General features: G+C 39.4%; 2 protein-coding genes across 2 annotated transcripts; one reads left to right on the top strand and one right to left on the bottom strand.

The window, feature by feature from the left end:
• Positions 1-2,121: 2,121 nt before the first annotated feature.
• LOC135079167 (uncharacterized) lies at positions 2,122-7,303 on the bottom strand. Its single transcript, XM_063973754.1, has 5 exons — positions 6,954-7,303; positions 6,047-6,188; positions 4,501-4,721; positions 2,975-3,082; positions 2,122-2,438 (listed from the first exon to the last, which is right to left on the bottom strand). Coding segments are annotated over exons 1-5 (651 nt in total). The 5' UTR covers positions 6,956-7,303; the 3' UTR covers positions 2,122-2,260.
• Positions 7,304-9,102: 1,799 nt separating this feature from the next.
• LOC135079166 (uncharacterized) lies at positions 9,103-22,692 on the top strand. Its single transcript, XM_063973753.1, has 4 exons — positions 9,103-9,273; positions 9,797-10,029; positions 12,160-12,273; positions 22,461-22,692. Exons 1-4 carry the CDS (start codon positions 9,145-9,147, stop codon positions 22,618-22,620), a joined length of 636 nt encoding a protein of 211 aa, XP_063829823.1. The 5' UTR covers positions 9,103-9,144; the 3' UTR covers positions 22,621-22,692.

Genomic DNA, 22,692 nt, shown 5'->3' with positions numbered 1-22,692 from the left:
TATTAAGTGGCTTTCAGCTGCTCAGTTTGAACCACCAGCTCGTCGCCAGAAGGTCGCATCTTCTTCTGCAACCAACCCGATCATTCCCATAACGATCTTTTATAACACGCGATATGATGACTCATTATTCGTCACTTATTCTTCCTAGTTGGTACACTCTTGCTAGAGTGGCTATGGTCATCATTAAGAATCACTCATGATTTGTCTTTTATTTCTGAAAAGGGTCATCATTAACATTTCAGCCATAGGACGTCCACTGCTGAACATAGGCCTCCCCCAATGCTTTTCATATTGCTCGGTTGGTAGCGGCGTGCGTCCAGCGTTTACGATGTCGTCGGTCCACCTTGTGGGTGGACGTCCACGCTGCATTTTCCGGTACGCTTACTGTAAGATAATGATGATGATGGGAATTAATGATCAGACCGAAGATGGAAGAGAGCTTCACCCGGAACCCTCAATCACAGAAGAACTAGCTATCTTACCTCCAATTAGGAAAACAATAATGCTGTTAAAATATTATTAGGAAGCTATGGCCCGACTTTTTTATAATAAACGTATCGCAATCGTATCGCACCGTGTAAATCCGCCCGCAAAATATTTACATTGACTTAGAATGCAACCGCTACTGGTTCTCGACGCCGGAGTTATGCTTAGAATGCATATAGGGTAAAGTAGTTAAGTCGTTCATTAAGTTGATCCGACTTTGGGACGCGGGAGAATTTGTAAAGAGGTACCAGTCAGGTGGGGAAATATATTTTTCCTCTACTTTTTCTTTCTTCGAAGGGTATTTAGGCAACTTTATTGGAACGGCTTGTGACCACGGCTGCAGCATAGCAGCCGAAACGGTAGGTAGGTAGTCGGGCAGGCCTCATACTAGGTGGACCGACGATCTGGTAAAGGTCGGAAGAGCCTGAATGCGGGCAGCGCGGGACCGTGCATTGTGGAAAACCTTGGACGAGACCTTTGTCCAGCAGTGGACGTCATTTGGCTGAAACAAACGAACGAACGAAGTAGGTAGAATTTTGCAAGTATGATAGCAAATATCTTTCCCTTTGAAAAATTGTATACCCTATCTAAGACAAGAGTTCTAAGTTCAGATCAGTAATTCTCAACTACAACTCCTGAAGTTTGATTTGATAAAAACAATATAATTTTTGCGTGCAACTGTACTTTAAAATGTAGCCATTCTATCCCCTACTTTAAAATTTAAACTAAGTATATGTATTATGATTAGACATGCTCTTAGCAAGGAACGAAGTGACTTACAAATTTTTTTCTGTGCTATACAGAATGATTTTTAAAATAGTTGCCAAAGTTTATTAGATTCACTCATGATTTGAACAACATTTACTTGGAATTAGATGCCTACAAAAATAACCATTTCATTCAAAAAGTTGCTAAAGATTTAGTTAATCTAATTGTACCTACGGAAAAGCGAACTTTTTCTCGCTTTCACCATGCACCATCGTAAACTTATTTAAATTTTCTAAAACTAGAAGAGTTGAATTACCCCTAACTTGAAATATCACCCCAAGTGCCATTGTCACTCAGTCCTCCAAATAAAAATAGCTAAAAATTCGAAACGCGAATTTCGGACATTGTGTCAAATCGGTCCACTGGTGCGTGATCAAAATATCACCTTTGTGCCCGATCGGGCCATTCATCGGTTTCTATTGCCACCGGGACCAATGTGGGCCCGCGGGCCCGATGGGCAATCAGCACAGATTTGGATTCAGAGCGAATTTATTGAGCAATCATTTCGGTATTTTTATTGTGTTTATGTAACAAACTAATACACTTACTGGTTGTATGTGTGTGTTGGCCTTATTGTGTTCCTTTAACATGGAACATAGCTACCTAGACCTTCCACGTAGTTCTTTCGCATAACTCATAGGTGACTGACTGACTGACATAGTGATCTATCAACGCACAGCTCAAACCACTTGACGGATCGGGCTGAAATTTGGCATGCAGGTAGATGTTATGACGTAGGCATCCGCTAAGAAAGGATTTAACGAAACTCCACCCCTAAGGGGGTAAAACGGGATCCAGGCGTACGAAGTCGCCGGCGGCCGCTAGTTTTGAATAAAATAATAATAATAAAATTGCTAATACATCAATTTCTATTAATAGTTTTTTATATAGTAACTCTTAAGCAGGAACTAACAGTTGTCAATAACACCAAACATTTTCAGCTTAAATAATGGCTTAAAAAAGTCCTTCTGTAACTTCAACCCATTGTGACATCATGACAATTTATTCACGCATCTCTAAGCACAGATATGAGTTCCATCACTCCCTGGCCCTCTGGACATCCCTCGTAGATGGAGGCACAGTCGAACATCTGCCTCCCAGCAATGGCGGCGTCCTTGTACTCAGATATGGCCTCCTCCCAGTGCGGGTCCACGTCATCGAAGGGCGTATGCCCGTAATCTGGACTGAAACGTGAGAAATGTGGCAAAGGTTATGGAAAATTATTGATATCCGCATTCAGCTTGAACCATAAAAGTCATCTAGTTTTGCAAAAAGGCTTTTAATGAGCGTTTTACGTCACAGTTAAACCCCACTGCTTACTCCTTAAATTACTATAAGGACTATAGCTGTAAGCTTAACTGAGTCAATGCTTCAGGTATGGGAGCGGCCAAGAGGGTGTCTTTAGTCAGAGAGGCTTCAGATTGCTCTGTCACGTCATAATATGTCAAAATCACCCCTCATACTCCAGGCACTGTCTCAGTTAGACGCTAGGTCTATAAGTACCTGATCATTCATTCCAGCAGTAAAAGAGGAGTACGCCTTACAAAATGCCCATTTGACGCGGATTGAGGACTAATCGCCTTAACACACGGTGTTTCATATCATCATCATTAAGTTTACCTTTCATTAACCGACTTCAAAAATAGAGATTATTAGGCATGTTTTTTTTCTATGCATGTTCTTATTTAGTATGTAGCCTGCAATCTGCAATGCAACTTACGTTAAAATGATGTGCAATATCTCCCCCACCAGCCCCTCCTCATCGACCGGATATTGCGCCGCCTCGCATATCGCGCGCAGCACGCAATCGTATCCATTCATGCCTTTGCTGCAAATAAAAATATAGCTTTCAGTTTATTGTGCGGTTTATTCAATCCTGCACTCGTTCAACATGCGTAAAACCTCTTTGTTTGCAAACATAGAGAAGGGTTTCATTCACTTTGCACAGATATTTAGCTTACTCGTGACTTTGGAAGAGATAAGTCTGACTTGCACCACCTTATTTTAACCGTAACAATAACCGGTGCTTTTTGTATGGAGTTTGACAGATTTTTGACGTTTGTCAAAGTTAAAGTAAGATGGTCAACTCAGCCTTAAAAGTAAAGGGTTAAAAGTCTAAAATCACTGCACCCTGGAGTTCCGTTGACTGATTCGCAAGTCACTTAAGATACCTAAATTTTTCTATTACCTATCTAATTTCAAAGCACGTGTAGAACTCATAGTATTAAAATATTTGCCTCGGGAAAAATCAATCGAATTGACTTTGCCAAGTTTAAGCGTCGAGGAAATTAAAGGAAGCACTTAAATATTTGTATATAAGTATACATGCGTTGTGACCTTTTGTTAGTTATCTTGAAGAATATCTTAAGGATTTGCTTTGATCAAACAATGCACTAACTTAACGAATAAACGCATAATTAAAACCAACCTCTAACATGCCAAAGTGAGTCTTATATTATTTGCATAGAGTTCGCAGCATAAGCTCCGCATTCTACAGGTACTTTGGAAGGCTTTCGCAGCAAACTTTGTGCAGCTAGTCAACCAAACAATCGTATCAACAGCTTCGCCCAAAGCTCTCAAAGCTTCGCCTGAAGCGCTATAAAGTGTTACTATTGGAACACGTCTTTGATAGAAATACTTTTTCTATTATTTTCAACGATTGAATTCGTAATCAAAGTAACACTATAGAAGTTGCAATGTCCATTCTTTGACAACAAAGATTCTAGTCGATTTGTCAAATTTTGTTTATGTTATATTCTTGATTGTTTTTTATAGTACAATAACTGTCACTATCACCTGTTTAGCTACACTAACTATAATACTGCTACATAAAAAGACTTTAACCGTTTACGCAGCGTCAGCTCTCAAAAGGAAAAAAAATCACTGATTTGAAACATTCTTCATTGGTGCTCCGCTCCTATTGGTCTTAGCGTGATGATATAATTGGCCTAAAGCCTTCAGGAACTAACGGGCTATCCAAGATAAAAAGATTCTTTCAAATCAGTCCAGTAGTTCCTGAGATTAGCGCGTTCAACCAAACAAACAAACAAACAAACTCTTCAGCTTTATAATATTAGTATAGATATAATATTGTATTATAGACTTTTAGAAGAAAAGTCAAGTGGGTGAAGCCTGGCTATGGGCATATGACTGCAAAAGAACTTGATGACATCTGAAAAATATGGGGTGATCTAGTTTACCTATGAAAAAGCAGCTAAATACATAATAATTTAGATCAAAACTTACGAATTCAGCATCTCAGTCAATGACCTATAGAAGACGATCCGCTCGTCCCTCCTATGCTGCCAATCTGCGTCCCTCTGTTCCCGGGACACCGTCTTGATGGGGTAATACTGGGACAGCTGCGAGATGTTCGTGAAATGTAGGTACTGGTACTGGAAGTTGGCAGCGAAGGCCACTTGGATGTTGTCCCGGTTCGCTATGGGACAGCTGATGCCGATGATGAACTGGAAATATGAACATTGTACATAAATTATAGAGCATTAGGCTAAGAACTCATGGCGCGATTTTCACCCGCACCCGCGGCGGTTGCGGGCCCGCAGCTTCTGTAGAATGCAGATACTTATGTAAAAAACTAATGCACAACTCACGACGCGGTTTTCGCCCGCAGCGGGCGCGGTTGTAATCGGATCCGCTCGACGGTTTTCGCGCGGGCGAATAACCGCGCAAATAACCGCTCCCGTGAGTTTTGAAATAAAACCGCAATTCCACAACCGCCGCGGGCGCGGGTGAAAATCGCGTCGTGTGTTCTTAGCCTTAGTGCTTGTTCACGTAGGTACGCGCGGGCGCGGGTGCGGGTGCGGGCGCGGGAAACGTTGCGAGCTCGTGTTCACATTAACCACCAGGCGTTCGCGCGAGTGTGACGTACTATCGTTTCTAGCGACAAGTTCAAACTGGTTGAACTTACCTGACGTCGCGAGTGAAACGCGCGCGCCGCCGCTAGTTTGACATGAACACACACAAACATCTTCTCGCGTTGAAATTACCGCGAGCGCTCCGCGCGCACCAGTCGCTAGCTTGCCCGCTAGTTAGACCGCACCTGCGTTTCGTACGTGAACACTTGGAATCACTACATATGTTTGATATTTCGTCACCGCGCCCGCCACCGCGCCCGCGAGTCAACGTGAACAAGCACTTAGAGGTCCAAAGTCTGTTGACTTATAGCGATGCTGGCTAAATGGATGAATGAAAACGTAAGCCTGGGTTGCACAATCTTACTTTAACCTTCGGAAGGCAACAGGGGTGACCGGTCACCCCACCAGTTAAGAAAAGTCTACATAATTATGTTTAGTTGCTGATGTTGTGTCTTGACTTATCACCCCTGTTGCTATTTACGTATGTATTATTACGTACGTTTTGCTAAAGTAAATGGTTGGTTTTGAAGTGTTGCCTGCCGAAGGTTATCTTTCACTAGTTCGTTTCAGACAAATAACGTCCACTGGACAAAGGCGTCCCCCAAGGATTTCCACACGACCGGTCCTGCGCCGCCCGCATCCAGGCACCTCCCGCGACCTTCACCAGATCGTCGGTCCTCCTAATGGTTCAATTTAACTTTAACAACGTCAAAAGTCTGTCAAACTCCATACAAAAACACCGGTTACAGTTACGGTTAAAGTTAAGGTGATGCAATCCAGCCATAATCATGGTAGCTATAAAAAGATAGCCCTTATGGGACGGTTACATTACAAAGAAATAAGCATGAATTCAATTAGTTTCCTAAACAACCTAGCTTTTAAATTAAATACCTAAAATTACATGACAGATTATTTACCTTGTATGTAGCTCCATAAGGATAAATTAAGGGTAAAGAGTTTAGTTGCCGTTTCGTTCGGAATTCCTCTTCATTTTTAATCGGAAACGTTTCTAAGTAAACAGGAGTTGCGAAGAGACATAACATCAACACAATTATTACCCTGAAAAGAAAAGGCAAATAAATAAATCTTTGGACAATTTCACACAGCGCCAGTTAGCCTCAAAGTAAGCAACTTAATGCTTGTGTTATGGGTGCTAGCTTAACGGCTATACTAGTTACATACTTTTTTAAATGCATACATACATATTATACATACCCGTCACAGAAATTGAAATCCATCATTTCAATTTCTGCCCGCCCGGGAATCGAACCCGGGACCTCTCGGCATAGTAGTCCGTTCTGAACCACTACACCAAAACGGCTGACAGTAAATAGTATTAGTGATAGTGAAGTTGATAGCATTTTGCATTATCACAACAATGTACATAATATGCAACGGTTAGAATTGATTAACTATCATCTGTGTGATAGTGATTGAGTCAAATTATGTTTTTCATTTGACTGTGTATGCGTCACAAATCCAAAGATCTGGGTCAAAATTCCATACGGAAATCTTTTGTTATACATAATATAGTAAGTATTAAACAATGTTCTAACTACGGATTTGTCATAATATCTGTGTAGATGCATCGTTCAACTAAATATGACTGACAATACGTTTATTAGTGGTAAACGTATTAATCGGAGGCCCTAGCTTCGATTTCAGGAGGGATCATAGGAATTCAGACACTCTTACTTTACAATATAAAGCTCTAGGTCGGGTTGTGGATTTCCCGTCGATCACAAAACCATTTAGATAAGACTACAGCCTGAATAACACATCAAGTATTTTAAACACTGGAAAATATATTGAAAATTAACTTACATGATTCAGCAATAAAAGTGTGTATGTCAGCTTCAGATCCAATAAGCGAATAAAATATTTCGAATAACTCCAAAAAACTGTTTCGACGTCGTATGATTTACATAAGCGTCAGAATTAACGTGATACACGTGTAGCAGGGAATGGATATTATGTGCTAACTTATATCTCATTTCGAATAGTTATCCAACTGACTGATTGCTCCCACATTCTGAGTTATAACTTATCATTTTCTCGTCAGCAATTTTCCAAATATGCTCAGGATTATGGATTCATCACATAATTAATATACGATGATAAAGATCTTTAATTTGATATACTTTTTATGGGATTAATAATTGCTATCTAAGTTGCTCGACTTTAGTCTTTTATTTATAAAATTAACTAAGATAAAAATCATAAAATATTTAATATAGCGTTAGGATATAGTTTTCACTTAGGTTACAATAAGAATAATTGCATAGTTTGATATGAGTCCTTCGTTCCTAATGCCAATTATGATAATTCCATAAAAGTTTTTTTCTTTACATGACCGTCTATGGTTTATTGTTTATTACAGTTTCATTTTTGCATCACAAATCACATCGTTCAATTTTAATTTTTAAATTTTAACCACTCCATCCCCACCACTGTTCGCACAGCCGCTTGTAAACCACAAACTAATTTACGGTAATTCACTATTAAATCAGTGTAACGGCCGAGCCATGGCTGACCATAACGCACGTCACAATGGCTGATCGAAGCTTTGGGGCAGCGCGCGTAAACGCTTACAATAAGGATGTGGTTACATTGGATATGAGAGAGCGAGTTTGTCGTACCACTTTGATACCTTGGCAAGTCAAAAACGTCATGATTAGTTAACAACAGCGCCTAAATAGTGCTTTTATATGAGTCTATCTATCAATTTTATGTGGTGTTACTATTTATCTGTCTCTACAAATGAACTTTTAAAGTGTAATTAGTTACTAATATCTTAAACAGGAAGGTGGTAATAAAATACGAATGGCGTAATTGTAGCACTAGGACGCCTTCAATTTAGAGGCACGAGAAAGCCTTCAAAATCAAAATCAAAAATATTTATTCAGTTTAGACCACAAGTGGCACTTATGAACGTCAAATCCTTGCAATGGCGCCACTGTTGTAGCACTCTTGCCACGACACTAATTGTTTTCATACAAAATTTCTAGAAACGCCTTTCTGCGCCACTACCAAGAAAAGACGTTCGGCTTTTGCGTTTCTAAATAAATCCAAGTAAACTAGTAATGACCGAGTTTGCTTGAAACGGCGCAAAAAAACGCACGGTTTGCCAATGCAAACTCATAGGTTTAATACTGATATCTACTCCCGCGCCCTCTTTTCTAGGTCAACATAGTCGCTCACTAAATCTCCGAACCTAACTGTCACATGACTGGCCGCTCAGTATCTCACTAATTCGTTATACCAACATCCGACGTGTCACGAGACGAAGAGTGCTTGTTACGCCGATACATTACGTGCGCGAGCTGTAATGGATACTGTACTGATGGAGATTAAATGATGACTTTTTTACGTTAAAAAAAATATTAAAATTACTTACATGGAAATTGGCAGACTTGATAAAATACGCGAGGGCTGCGATTCGAATCTCTAAACATTTTCTGCACTGTTTTTGTTTAGGTACTTAAAAGTATAAAAAATACATTCTGTGAAAAATTATAGCGTACCTTTTTTCATTTCTGCAACATAATAATAAACTGAAAATACCAGCAAATTATTTTTAACATTTAACATTTATTTATTTGTTATTTAGATTATGTTATTGCCAATTGTGCATCAAATTCAAATTCACAAAGGCCCTTTTCAGGACCCTTCTACATGTCCCAAATATGTATAGTTAGCTTACCCTTCCATCATCTAGGATTCACCTAGAATCCATATAATTTCAAGTACCTATATTAATCAGTAAGATAGAGTATTTCAAATCCACCGTTAAATCCAATGAAAATGAAAACCAACTTTCAAAAAGAATATATCCATCATCAATGTTTGCGAACACACCACCAAGTCTATGCATATTCGCCTTTATTTTTTGAACTTGTAAACTAACAGTAATGTATACAATACATTAGCCAATGGCTATCTCCATTGCAACACGGAATACAAACATCTTAGCCATTCACAATCTCACTCGTGGTTTAGTCGCTCGTACACCACCATGAAGAATAACCTCTTAATTCTTTCAAATATCTTATTTTTCGTCAGCTATGTGAGTGGGACGACAATAGACGATCCAATACATAGGAGCAAGAGGCAACTACTATTTCCAAATTCTACGTTGCTACAGGTAAATAAAGTTTAATAAAGCTAACGGATTTTTCATGAACCGTTAAGTCTGCATCCTTCCAAACATCCGGTTTGATGTAGGTACTGAATTAAAAATTCATTTATATCACGATCTCTTTGTTAGAGCTTGATTTGGAAATGTATGTTAATCATTGTTTTGACGGTACTTTTACTCACTGAATTTCACCTATTGTTCTGTCTTTAATCTTGATTATGAATCAGCACACACTGCTGTAATCTTACCAATAGCTGTCTCTACTGTTGCTAAAATCAGTATAAAACAAAATACATGATTGTGTAGTTTGTCCCCTTTTTGCTAAAAATCAATTTCAAATTAAATCACACAATGCATAAAATCAAAACCTTTGATATCGTCCTGTTGCCATATAGCCACAATACCAACTAATGATACCCGCGGGACTGTTAAAATGTGATGTCCATTGATCGATTGTTCCCCCAACATTAGCATTTGACCAAACATTTGCTCATTCCAATTGGCTCCAACATTGGCTGTTATTTTTCAGTTCAATATGGGTATTGGAACGCCGTCTCCTGCTGCGCTTATAAACGTCAACTGGGCATTCCAGGCCAACTTCCAACTGCCTTGGAATAGATCTCAGATACCTTTTGACATTTTGGTCGCAAATAATGGAATAACAACATCGTCTAGGAAGAAGAGAGAGGATGAGATAGGCGATTATGAAAATGATTCCAGATTGTACCATTTCTACAAGTATGTGGAAGGGGCTTTGGATGGGTATGTGAAAAAATTACGTCTTTTTCTTTGCAAGTCAATCATCATCATCATTTCAGCCACAGGACGTCCACTGCTGAACATAGGCCTCCCCCAATGACTTCCACATCGCACGGTTGGTAGCGGCCTGCATCCAGCACCTTCCTGCTACCTTTATCAGGTCGTCGGTCCACCTTGTGGGACGACGTGGACTTGTAAGTCAATAAATATTGACAATTTATTATGGACAGAAAGTTAAAATATGAATTCGCATCTGCATGAGCATAGACAGTGATGGATTATTATTTATCAGTACACCTGTTTTAACTCTTAACAAAAATGATACACAGAAAGACCACTCGAATAAGTTCAAAATCCATTGAACTGATTTTATAATGTGAAAGAGTTTTTAAGTGAAGGCTTGCGCTCATTTCTTTTTAATACATTTTCATACCAAAATGTCACTAAGTCTTTGATAAAATTGCAATGACTCGCCTAAACATAGTAAACTCATAGTTTACTTAAAAAGTTATTTCTTTATAAATCAAAACAAAATGGAGCTTGCTGCTCTTGCCTGCATTGTGGTTTAAATCAACAGAAAGATACTGTCGATTTATATATCCAGCAATTATACGTCGGGAAGCAATTTTCACATAAATTTATTTAGTCGATTCCCATTTTCCGAATGTCATACTGTAATTTATTGCTATTTACTCAACGGAATAATAATAACGTTTGTTTAACTCAGCGTTGGACTTTGTTCATTAACATAAATTGGTATTTAAATTGCGAATGGAAGAATAACATTTTTATTGTTAGAGTAAATAAAGCCCGGCTTCCACCAAGGTGCTGTGGAGACGAGAGGATATGTGCGGTGAAGCTAGCAGGCTATTTCCATCAAAGCGTAGCGGAGAAGAGCGGATCGGTGCGGAGATGAGAGGAGATGTGTGAGCTGTGCGTAGCTGTCAACTGTCAGTCTATTGCTATCTATCGCTTGAAGCCACGTATGCCACGATAGCCGAACGGTGAAGGGATCGGACTGGCCGACTCGTGATCCGGGGAACGCGGATACAGTTTCCGCCGCTCGACTATTATGGTGAGCCCACTCGTGATACAAGCATATTTAGTTTAGCACGAGGGGCTTACGAGACTATTAGTAATTTGTGTAATAAGAAATTACTAATTAATCTTTACATAAAAATAAAAAATCTATGAAACACAGCACCGCTCCGCACACCTACGCACCACTACGTTCTTCTCCGCTTTTCTCTGCACCATCGTTCTGTAGAAAAACAAGTGAGTCCGACACTTCTCCGCTCTTCTCCGCCTATACATTTCCACCATATCAGAGCGGAGTGGAGATGTGCAAATAATGGAATCCGATTGGTTATTCAAAAAACTTCTCTGCTCCGCTCCGCACTGCTCCGCCTTGGTGGAAGTCAGGCATAACTTACGGACAGGCCACGGCTTACAACTTGAGAGTTTGTTGTTTATCGCGATTTCGTTAAGTAAGCTCAATAATTTTGTTTTTGGGTTTATTTATAGTATGTGAAGTACCTAAGTTTTGTTTTGCACGCTGGCAACTTATAATCAAGTCAAAAATACGATGAATATATCAAAAACATTTGATTTTATTAACGGTTATATTACTCGTAGTTAAAAAACTACAAACTATCTGTGCACTTGTCCATAAGAGATATTTTACTTCATTTAGGCATAAACTACAGTTTTAACATAAAGATCGCCTACAAGGTTTTCCACATCAACCGTCCTGCGCTCCCTGCCTGGATGCGTCCAGGTGATTCTAGCGACCTTCACGAGATCTTCAGTTTACTTACACAAGATCTTGTAATCTGTAGTGGCTACTCGAGAACTCTTTGACCGCTAAGACCTCAGTTTCTACGAGGAATAAATGTTTATTTATAGTAATAATCTTGTCTCTCATAAAGGTAGCAGGAAGGCGCTGGATGCAGGCCGCTACCAACCGGCCATGGAAATCATTGGGGGAGGCCTATGTTCAGTAGTGGACGTCCTATGGCTGAAAAGATGATGATGATGATGGATAATCTTGTAAGATATTTGGTAGGGTAAGCTCGTTAGACGTACTTTTTTAATATTCCTCACCAATGATTGTAAATGTTTATTTCATTCCAGTTTCGGTCACAACGGTACCGCCTGCGTGTTGCGGACGCTGTGTCAACTTGGAGCGGAACCACTACACTCTACAGACGATGATCTGCTGCATGAGATAGCTGCTTACGTTCTGAAGTAAGATATTACCTACAACTAACTATATAATCTATATTTATAAAAGCAAAAGGTCACTGACTGATTGACCCACTCACTCATCACGAAATCTCAGAAACTACATGTGCCTTTTAGAACGTATGTGCTCACTAAGACGGGATTTTGCAAAATTCAACCCCTAAGGGGGTAAAATGGGATCCAGGCGTACGAAGTCGCAGGCGACCCCTAGTTATTCATAAAGGAAGCAGGAAGGCGCTGGAAGCAGGCCGCTACCAACCGGTCAATGAAAATCATTGGGGGAAATGTTCACATTGGGGTCCTATGGCTGAAATGATGATGATGATATTTATAAGAAGCTTAGGACACCACTGTAAAATAGATTGTCTAAAGACATACCCAATTCAAAAGATGAACCTGAATTCTTGGTGTGATTCAGATTGAATACAAGTATTATGGTACATCCAGCAGGGAGCTTAATTCCCGGACAAATTCGATGTTCCCAAATTCTTTGACTTTGTACGTTTCTGGGCAAGTTTGTTTCAATAAAAATCGCATCTGCACTCTACCAGAGGGGTTTTGATCGATCTAACCCATTGAATATAGTTAAAAATCAGTCAGCCAGATAAAGCAAGCGGTAATGAGCAGCTAAGATGTAAAGGCGCGCGCGCATGGGTGACTTATGACACTGTGACAGTATCTCTCCATAGATAAGAATAAGTGCTCCTGCACACGACGCCGCCGCCGCGCCGCCACCGCGCCGCCCCCGCGCCTTTGCACTGTTTATACGCGCCGCGTGAAGCCCGCTGCCGCGCCGCCCGCCGCGCTGCCAGCGAAATTATGCATTAATGGCGCGGTGGCGGCGCGGTGGCGGCGTCGTGTGCAGGAGCGCTAAGTAGACTACGTTGTCTCTCTTTTTCTCTTTATAAGGTGTATAAGACAAAGATAATATGTACTGTAAATTAATGACGGAATAACAATTAATTATTAATTTCATCATTTTCTCAACTAAGGTGTACATGCTTGTTACCTGCTAGTGAATTGATTGGCCACATCATAATGCGTGTTGATGGGCTGGTAACCGGCTCGTTTGCCCCGTTGATTAAGCCACAATGGCTATACATTACTGATTGCCCCCGCTCTGTCGTCGAGGTCAATTTGAAATGATCATTTGGATGACTTAAGTTAGGAACATGGAATAGGAATTATCAAATTCGATTACACTTTCTTGAAATGTATTTGACTTTGATTTATAATACAAACAACTATCTAGATCAAGCGCATAATACCAAGCGCTTGGTTTCTGTTAAAAGTCGCACTTCTGGCTGATCTAGTTTGCGCTTAGCACTAATACTATAGGTGTGTAAATAAAACCACCGTAGTACTTGGGCTATTGAACTATATTGATCTATAGAGTGATCTACATACATAATACACGGGTTAGACCTTATAGGAACAGTAAAATACTTTAATACCGCGTTCTAAAGTACTACAACGCCATCTATTGAGAATCTTAATAACTACATTACAAACGTATGCGTCCTTGTAGACTCAGAAAAATACTTCATCATCGCGATGTAAAGTAGTACAGCGCCATCTAGTGACGTTGTTTTGAACTTAATATTATAAATGTATCATAATAAAGTATAAACGTTAACATTTCCGCCCACCAAGGACATTTAGTGAGAAATGTACTTCAACAAACAAATAAAATTTAGGAAATCCGCCCACCGTGACCTACAGTTTGGTTCACGGTGACAAAACTTAACAATAAAATATTAACAAACTAAACTTAACAATGAACTTAACATTAATCACCATCAGTGGGTAATACACACAACTTAGATGTGGGTCTTTTAATTGTAGAAGACTTAACTTTAATAGTGACTACACGGGTTACATTATCACTACCCTTGTGCTTTTCCACTATTCTGCCCATTAACCAACGACTCGGTGGCAAATCATCCTCCTTGATAAGGACAACATCTCCTATATTAGGCTCCGGAATCATGTTGTTCCATCTATATCTATTTATCAAGTTTGATAAATACTCCTTTGACCAACGACTCCAAAAACATTGTAGCATTCTTTGAACAACTTGCCAACGGGTTAGTGAATTAACATTTGACTCTACAAAGTTGCTTGCATCGGGTACCGCTAGCAGTGGTCCCCCAACCAGAAAATGACCCGGGGTCAAAGGTCTTGGATCATTTGGATCTGAACTATCTACAGTAAGTGGTCGCGAGTTCAGGCAAGCTTCCACTTGTGTTAAGAAGGTACACATTTCCTCAAATGTGAGGGTTGTGTCCCCCACTACGCGTCTCAAATGGTATTTAGTGGATTTAACACCACTCTCCCATAACCCACCGAAGTTAGGTGCGTGGGGCGGTATAAATTTCCACTCTGTCCCATGGCCTTCTAAGTATTCCACAATTTCCCCTTGAATACTATTCAATTCCGCTAACTCTTTAGAAGCCCCAACAAATGTAGTGCCATTATCGCTCCATAATTGAGCACAGTGTCCACGCCGAGACACAAACCGTCTAAACGCGGCTATAAAGGCTTGCGTACTCATGTCACTCACGACTTCTAAATGTATGGCTCGAGTGGCCATACAAATAAATAAACATATATAGCCTTTATAGGAGCGATTGCCCCGTCCCTTGGTTGTTCTAACCTTTATAGGGCCAGCATAATCCACTCCGCTATGTAGGAATGCTCTGGCTGGTGTACATCGCACTGTTGGGAGAGACCCCATGAATTGGGTTTGAACTCTAGCATTCTGTCGAACACATGTAACACACTTACGGATGTGTTGTTTAACGAGGCTTTTAACACCTATTATCCAATATGCCTCCCTTAAGTAGCTTATCATCAACTGGACTCCTCCATGCAGGGTATTTTTATGTGCATCAGCTATTAGGAGTTTTGTGAAATGTGAAGTGTGCGGTAATATAATAGGGTGTTTGGTGTTTTCTGGTAACTGCGACTTCTGCAGTCTACCGCTCACTCTCATTATTCCGTTTTCATCGAGATATGGACATAAAGATTTGAGTTTTGAACTTTTTGATTGTAAACATCCTTTGGTCTGCAAATGTAAATACTCTTCATTAAATTCTTCCTTTTGCACTTTTTTGATACAGCAAGCTAATGCATTTTCGATTTCCTTTTTAGACAAGTAATTGTTACGTGTCTCTCCGCGGTTATAAAACCGTCTACAATAAGCGATTACTCTAAGTAATCTGTTTAAAGTAGAGAAGCGTTGCAGTAATGTATCTTCAGTCATCGTGTTCAAATGAACTTTCACAGCTTCTTCCAGAGTTGGTTTCAAATTCTTTGGTCTATTATATGGTATGTTGCGTTCATGAAGAAACTTTGGACCGGAAAACCATAGTTCATTACTAGACAGGGTGTCGGGCGAAACACCTCTAGAGGCGCAATCGGCTGGGTTTTCCTTTGTCGGCACGTGATGCCATTGCGATGAATCCAAAGTCGTCAAAATTTCAGACACTCTATTCGCTACAAAAGTCTTCCATTTACTTGGGTGGCTATTTAGCCATGCCAATACCACTGTTGAATCCGTCCAGGCCTTAATGTTGCTCTTAGGAATGTTGATAACCTCACTGATTTCAGACAAAAGTCGTGCTAAAAGAGTAGAACCACACAACTCTAATCGCGGGATGCTTACTTGCTTTATGGGAGAGACTCTAGTCTTAGCTGCCAACAAAGAAACGTGTACATTTCCTTTGGCGTCTACAACCCGCAAGTAAACAACTGCTGCGTAAGCTAACTTGGATGCGTCAGAAAATCCGTGCAGCTCAAGCATGTCTTCTCTACCGGAAGTGCCCAGCCACCGAGGAACTCGAACAGATGTGAGTTTAATCAACAAATCCCGGTATGTATACCATTCACGTTTCATATCATCGCTGATTGGTTCGTCCCAAGTTATGCCAGCTAGCCATAATTTTTGGATGAACATCTTTGCTATAATTATGCTAGGGGCTAACCAACCCAGCGGGTCATATAATCGTGCTATTTCTGATAATATTGATCTTTTTGTTTCAGGTCCAGGCGACGCCGTAGGGAGACTCACCGAGTACCGGAAATGATCTTCGCTTCTATCCCAGGTAATACCCAGAATCTTAGTTATATTATCAGCTTTCATATCAATCTCTTTGTTCTTTTCATTTTTTGTATTATCTTGTTCTAACTTTGTTTTTGTGTCCTGTTGTGCTGTTTTATTTGTACTTTGATTTTCAATTTTAAATATTTCTGAAAGTAGTTGTTTATTGTTGCTATTCCATTTTTGTAATTGAAAACCACCTCGTAACAATAGCTCTCTCATCTCTTTGTACAATGCTACTCCTTCCGTAACATCACTGCATCCTGTCATCAAATCATCCATATAAAATGATTTAACTACCCTTGGTGATGCCAGCGGGAAATTTTTGGCCTCATCAAAACTGACTTGATGTAATGCTCGTACTGCCAAATATGGAGCAGAAGCAGTTCCAAAAGTAACAGTCATTAACTCGAAATCTTGTATTTCAGATTCAGAGTCGTCACGCCATACAATACGCTGAAAAATAGCGTCTTCTTCTGCTATCCTGACCTGCCGATACATCTTAACGACATCAGCCACGAGTACTATAGGGTGCTCTCTCCAGCGCAACACCAAATGACGTAGATCTGCCTGAAGCTTGGGTCCCACCATCAATGTGTCGTTTAGCGATATTCCGAAACTGTTTTTACTAGACGCATTAAAAACTACTCTCACTTTTGTTGTAGTTTTATCATTTCTAACTACAGCGTGGTGCGGTAAGTAGACAGCTTCCTCCTTTTCTGAGTCATTCTTTTTTACAGGTCTCATGTGTCCTAGCTGCAAGTACTCATTTATCACTTCGATATAACTCTTTTTCAGATCTGAATCTTTCGATAGCCTCTTCTCTAGTGATTTGAACTTTCTTACAGCGATGTCGCGTGAATTACCACCCTTACAGCCAGGTTGAGTCTCACGAAAAGGTAACTTCACGATATAGCGTCCTTCCGGTGTTCTACTTGTTGTACTGGCGAAAATTTCTTCGCATTTTTGCTCTTCCTCTGTCCACATATTCTTAGTAGAATGTGATTGCTCTTCTATTTCCCAGAATCGTTTCAATGCATCGTCTTCATTAATTTGCGCATGCATTACTGATATTTTGGGATTTTCATGACCTATTCTTGATGATTTCCTATACTCTTTAACTATCCCCGACACGATCCATCCCAATGACGTATTTTGCGCGATAAGCAAACCATCTGGACTTTTTTGCACTCCCTCTTTTAGTATTTGACTAAAAGCATTAGCCCCTAACAATAAATCTATTTTATTGGGCATATTGAACTGTGGGTCTGCTAGTTGTAAATTGCCTAAACCCACCCAACTTAGTGACTCTATTTGTTGCTCTGGTAAATGTGAGATTATGAGATTTTTCATGACATAAGCTCTAATTTTGACCTGGAACTGTTTATCAATCCTAGACCGGAGAGTTATTGTGACTACATGTTTGAATGTCGTCGATCCTTTGTCTCCTAATCCAGTCACTGTTCCCCTTATTGACTCCTTTTTGAGTTTAAGTAATTGAACTGCAGCTTCGGTAATGAAACAAGCTTGAGAGCCTTGATCTATTAAAGCTCTTACTGCTTGCTGTCCACAAACTTCAGACTCTATGTTGACTAAAGCAGTGGCCAGCAAAACTTGCTCGTATTTAGGTGCCTTATGAGTTGACGTACACGAAACTATTGGGGAAGGGCCAGCCTCAGAGTTGTTACTCTCTGATACGTCCCTCACCACAGCTCTGGCGGCTTCTGGATGTAGCAGTGAATGGTGACGCTTTTTACAAAGTCTACAAGTCGTCATTTTCTTGCATTCATAGCTACAGTGGTTGCTACCTAAACAATTGAAGCAGATCTTGTTTTTCAATACAAAATTACGTCTCTGATCAGTATCTAGCTTTGCAAATTGTTTGCAAAAACACAATTTATGCCCTTCAGAACAAAATTCGCATCTCATACAATTAGTGTTTGTAGATAATAAGACCTTTGGTTTGGCATGAGGACCACTGCTATGGTGCTGCATAGGTCTTTTTTGATCTACAAATTCCAAAGCTCGGAAACGATTTTCCATGAAAGTTTTAAATTGATCTAACGTTGGCAATTCATTCGAACTTGTTTCAGAATTATGCAACTCCCAATGCTTACGTGTTTCAGGATCTAATTTAAACGCGACGATATGGATAATGATAACGTCCCATGTACTCACATCGATATCAATATTTTTTAACGCATTCATACAATCCATGGTGGTGTCTAATAGCTCTTTTAAACCTGAAGCTGACTCGTTTTGTACTCTTTTTTGTGCGAAAAAACGCTTTAAAATAGAATTAGCTAAAAACTTTTTATTGTTGTAACGTTTTTCAAGAAGAGACCAACATTGACTGTAATTTGCGTCTGATATAGGCGTATACCTAATCAGTTGTTCTGCTTCACCAGACAAATGTGTTTTCAAATAATGTAACTTTTGAACATTATCTAAAGATTCATTTTTATGCACTAGAGATATAAACAAATCACGGAAAGTGGTCCATTCTGAGTAAGCACCCGAAAATGTGGGAATGGTAATTTTTGGCAGCCTTAAAATTTGATTTGACGCGTCACCACAACCTTTATTTTGTACTTGTGGTTCGCGCATTGCTAATTTATTGAGAACTGATTTCATTAAAGATTTGTAAATAAAATATTCTTCTTCTGTGTTTTCATAACAATTATTTGACACATAAATTGATTTAGCTAATCGGTCTGGTTCTGATATCTCACATAATTTACTATTATTGGACCTAAATGATGACCAATCCTTTTCTAAATTTTCAAGTCTGGCCTCCACATACTCTTTAGATATCCTATCTTTAGGACTTTTCTTAAAATTAGACAGACCCTTTTGGATTGAACTTTGTAAATCAGCTTGAACTTTAAGTAATTGTTCCATAGTAAAATCTTTCAACTAAAAGTAACTTAGAAAATTTGTAACTTCAAACTACTGCTAATAAATTTTGTGCAAATTATTCTAAGTGTTTGACACTTCTATACAAAATTGGGCATAGGTTCCCCGTTCCCCCGTTTTTTGAGTTCTTATTCTAAGTCCTTAACTAACATGCAAATTATTCTAAGTCAATGTCCAAATCACGAAAATATTACAAGTCCAAATTATTTCTTCCAAACTATCTTGACTGTCTTCGTAATCACTAAGTTTTTAAACGCGATGAAATAGAGTTCAAAATCTCTTGGCAAAGTTTTAATAAAAGTTTACTCACTTGAACACTTCACTGAACTGAACCTGATTTCCTGGTGTGACGTATTGTCCTTTCCGGCTTGAGTGCGCACACGTCACTCACTGCGCCGGCTGCTACTCCGCCTCCAAGATGGCCGCAAGTCCGCCTCCCAGGTTGCCGCAATTCCGCCTGGCTCCACCCAGCGCCTCCTCCAACTTCAGCAGCTTCAGCCAGCGCTTTACCGCAAAAACGCTTTCCGCTTGCCGCTTGTGGCTGGGACCGCACCTTATCCGCAGTAATCCACTGCGAGCGCGGGGTTGTGGTCTCAATGACCACTGCTCAAAAATGACCTCTATGCAATCCGGCTCGAAGGAACTTGTTCAAAGTCGCACTTCTGGCTGATCTAGTTTGCGCTTAGCACTAATACTATAGGTGTGTAAATAAAACCACCGTAGTACTTGGGCTATTGAACTATATTGATCTATAGAGTGATCTACATACATAATACACGGGTTAGACCTTATAGGAACAGTAAAATACTTTAATACCGCGTTCTAAAGTACTACAACGCCATCTATTGAGAATCTTAATAACTACATTACAAACGTATGCGTCCTTGTAGACTCAGAAAAATACTTCATCATCGCGATGTAAAGTAGTACAGCGCCATCTAGTGACGTTGTTTTGAACTTAATATTATAAATGTATCATAATAAAGTATAAACGTTAACAGTTTCTTTAGACAAGACGCAATTTTAAAGAGAGGCAATGATTTTTATCCAGTAGCATCTTAAAACTAATCCAGTAGTCTAGTACGAAGTGCCTCACTTTTCTTGCACAATATCCATCTACATTAAGAAACAATGTGCATAAAGTAGTATCTAAAATCTTTACCAAATAATGTACCCAAGTGAGTAGGGCGTGGCTGTACATGATCTGTTAATCATCGCTTAAAACTATGTCACACTATTTTAACGGTGAGTTCACTGTTCATTAGTCAGAGTTTTTATTTGATACAGCTTTTCGGCCTCTACTCTGCCCGCGTGAATTTCGGTTTGTCACAGAAATACTTTATCACACGGATCTCTGTTTAAAATACCGGGATAAAAACTGTCCCATGTCTTTCAATGCATCCCAAACTATCTCTATTCCAAATTTCATCTAAACCGGTTCAGTGATATCGAGTATAGTTATCGAATTTGTTTTTCTTATTTTTCTTATCACCGGCAAAATCATTTCGAAGTAGTGGCAAGTTAATCTTATAAATAAATGTTACATCAGACGAAAATAGCTCTACAAAAAGCTTTTTAAAACCAACTTACGGATAATCAATTTATGATTAAAATGATTATTCACTCTGCAAGTGCATTAATTGATTCACCACATCATAACGCGTGTTGATAACCTTGCAACCACCTCGTTTACACAATTGATTAAGCCAGTGGCTTTGGCCACTAATTGCATCTCTCAAGTACCTATGTCACTGAATTGATCATTTTGATAAGCATTCTAGACTCTATTGTGAAATGACGATCACAATTCGATTAGAACTTGATCATTGATTGCGATTTCGAGCGAGATTAGTCGGTAATAAACTGTTCATCATCATCATCATTTCAGCCACAGGACGTCCACTGCCGAACATAGGCCTCCTCCAATGACTTCCACATCACACGGTTGATAGCGCCCTGCATCCAGCGCTTCCATCTCTTCATATCCAACGTCTTTCTTTCTTTTCTTTTAGATACCACTTTATGCTACTGTTATTAAGCATATTTTATCATCAAGTCATCTCCAGCGCAGTCTCCAGTGCACAAAGATGACCTGTCTATTTACTTGAAGCTTTTTGGCCGAGTTTTTTTAAATAACTCATTAAAAACTCATTAAAAAACTCATTAAAACTCATTTATTTCTGTAAATAGGCTTAAAAAAAGCACTTTTACACGTCCCAGTATTAACCCTACCACTGCTTCAGGACAATAAATGGGCCAGTGCTGAGAAGAAGCAGCGCAAGAAACTCAGTCACTATTGTCAGCCTCTTTTTCAAAGGTTTACATGCTTTAAAATGTACAAAGTTATAAATATTTCTGCGAGCTAGGCAGTAACGTATCCCAAACATTTTTATCTTTTAAATAATCATCGACTTTATAGTAGCCCTTTTTCATTAAGGTACTTTTAATATGTGCTTTGAATTTATGAATGGGTAGTTCTACAACAGTTTGTGGTAATTTATTAAAGAATTTAATACATTTTCCCATAAATGAATTACCAATCTTATGCAATCTGAAATTTGGAACGGCAAGTTTATTTTTGTTTCTTGTATTAAAGTTATGCAAATCGCTCTTTTTCGTGAATTGCTCTATATTTTTGCGGACATATAAAAGGTTTTCATAAATGAACTGTGAAGCTACTGTCAGTATGTTTATTTCCTTAAAAAAATCTTTCAAGGAAAATCGGGGTCCAAGGTTATAAATGGCCCGCACTGCTCTCTTCTGCAGAACAAACACAGTTTCAATGTCCGCGGCTGAGCCCCACAACAATATGCCGTATGACATTATACTATGAAAATAGCTAAAATATACTAGCCTTGCCGTTTCAATGTCAGTTAATTGCCTTATCTTTCTCACTGCAAAAGCAGCCGAACTGAGAACAAACTGCATAAGCAATATTTTCATCATCGGCGTCATGATCTTTTAGTTGCCACTGCAGGCGGACGACCTATTACTAACGCTACTGCTTTGGCTTACACTCCCGACGCTGGGACGGATTGGGAACATCTTATGGTCACATGTTCCTCCCCTTTAGTTGCCTCCATGACAGTCACGGAATGAGTGGGTAGTCCCATTCTACTCTATCTGAACTACAAGCATATTCAACCTTACTAATGTTTATTTTCTTTTTCAGTCCCAAAAACGACATAGAGCACACGCTCTATTTAGAAGAGATCCATCCGTACGTGACTGCCTACACGCGAGGAGAAAACCAAGAAGATTGCACTAGTCTTTATAGTCCGTGTACAATATCACTATTAGATCTTTTCACAAAAGCACATACTGTTTCATAGTAGCAATAGATATTACATAATCCCACCATTAGTGACAAGACAGCTTTAGTTTGAGTTAATTTTACCATTTTG

This window comes from Ostrinia nubilalis, chromosome 16, assembly GCF_963855985.1.
Source record: "Ostrinia nubilalis chromosome 16, ilOstNubi1.1, whole genome shotgun sequence".
Lineage (NCBI taxonomy): Eukaryota > Metazoa > Arthropoda > Insecta > Lepidoptera > Crambidae > Ostrinia > Ostrinia nubilalis.
This window is presented reverse-complemented; position numbering and strand designations above follow the sequence as displayed.

Coding starts and splice junctions, on each gene's coding strand:
- LOC135079167 (XM_063973754.1), bottom strand. Junction 4,722..6,046: donor CTTATGGAGCTACATACAAG/GTAAATAATCTG, acceptor TCATATTTCCAG/TTCATCATCGGCATCAGCTG. Junction 2,439..2,974: donor ATATTGCACATCATTTTAAC/GTAAGTTGCATT, acceptor CTCACGTTTCAG/TCCAGATTACGGGCATACGC.
- LOC135079166 (XM_063973753.1), top strand. CDS start 9,145: ATGAAGAATAACCTCTTAATTCTTTCAAATATCTTATTTTTCGTCAGC. Junction 9,274..9,796: donor CAAATTCTACGTTGCTACAG/GTAAATAAAGTT, acceptor GTTATTTTTCAG/TTCAATATGGGTATTGGAAC. Junction 10,030..12,159: donor GTGGAAGGGGCTTTGGATGG/GTATGTGAAAAA, acceptor ATTTCATTCCAG/TTTCGGTCACAACGGTACCG.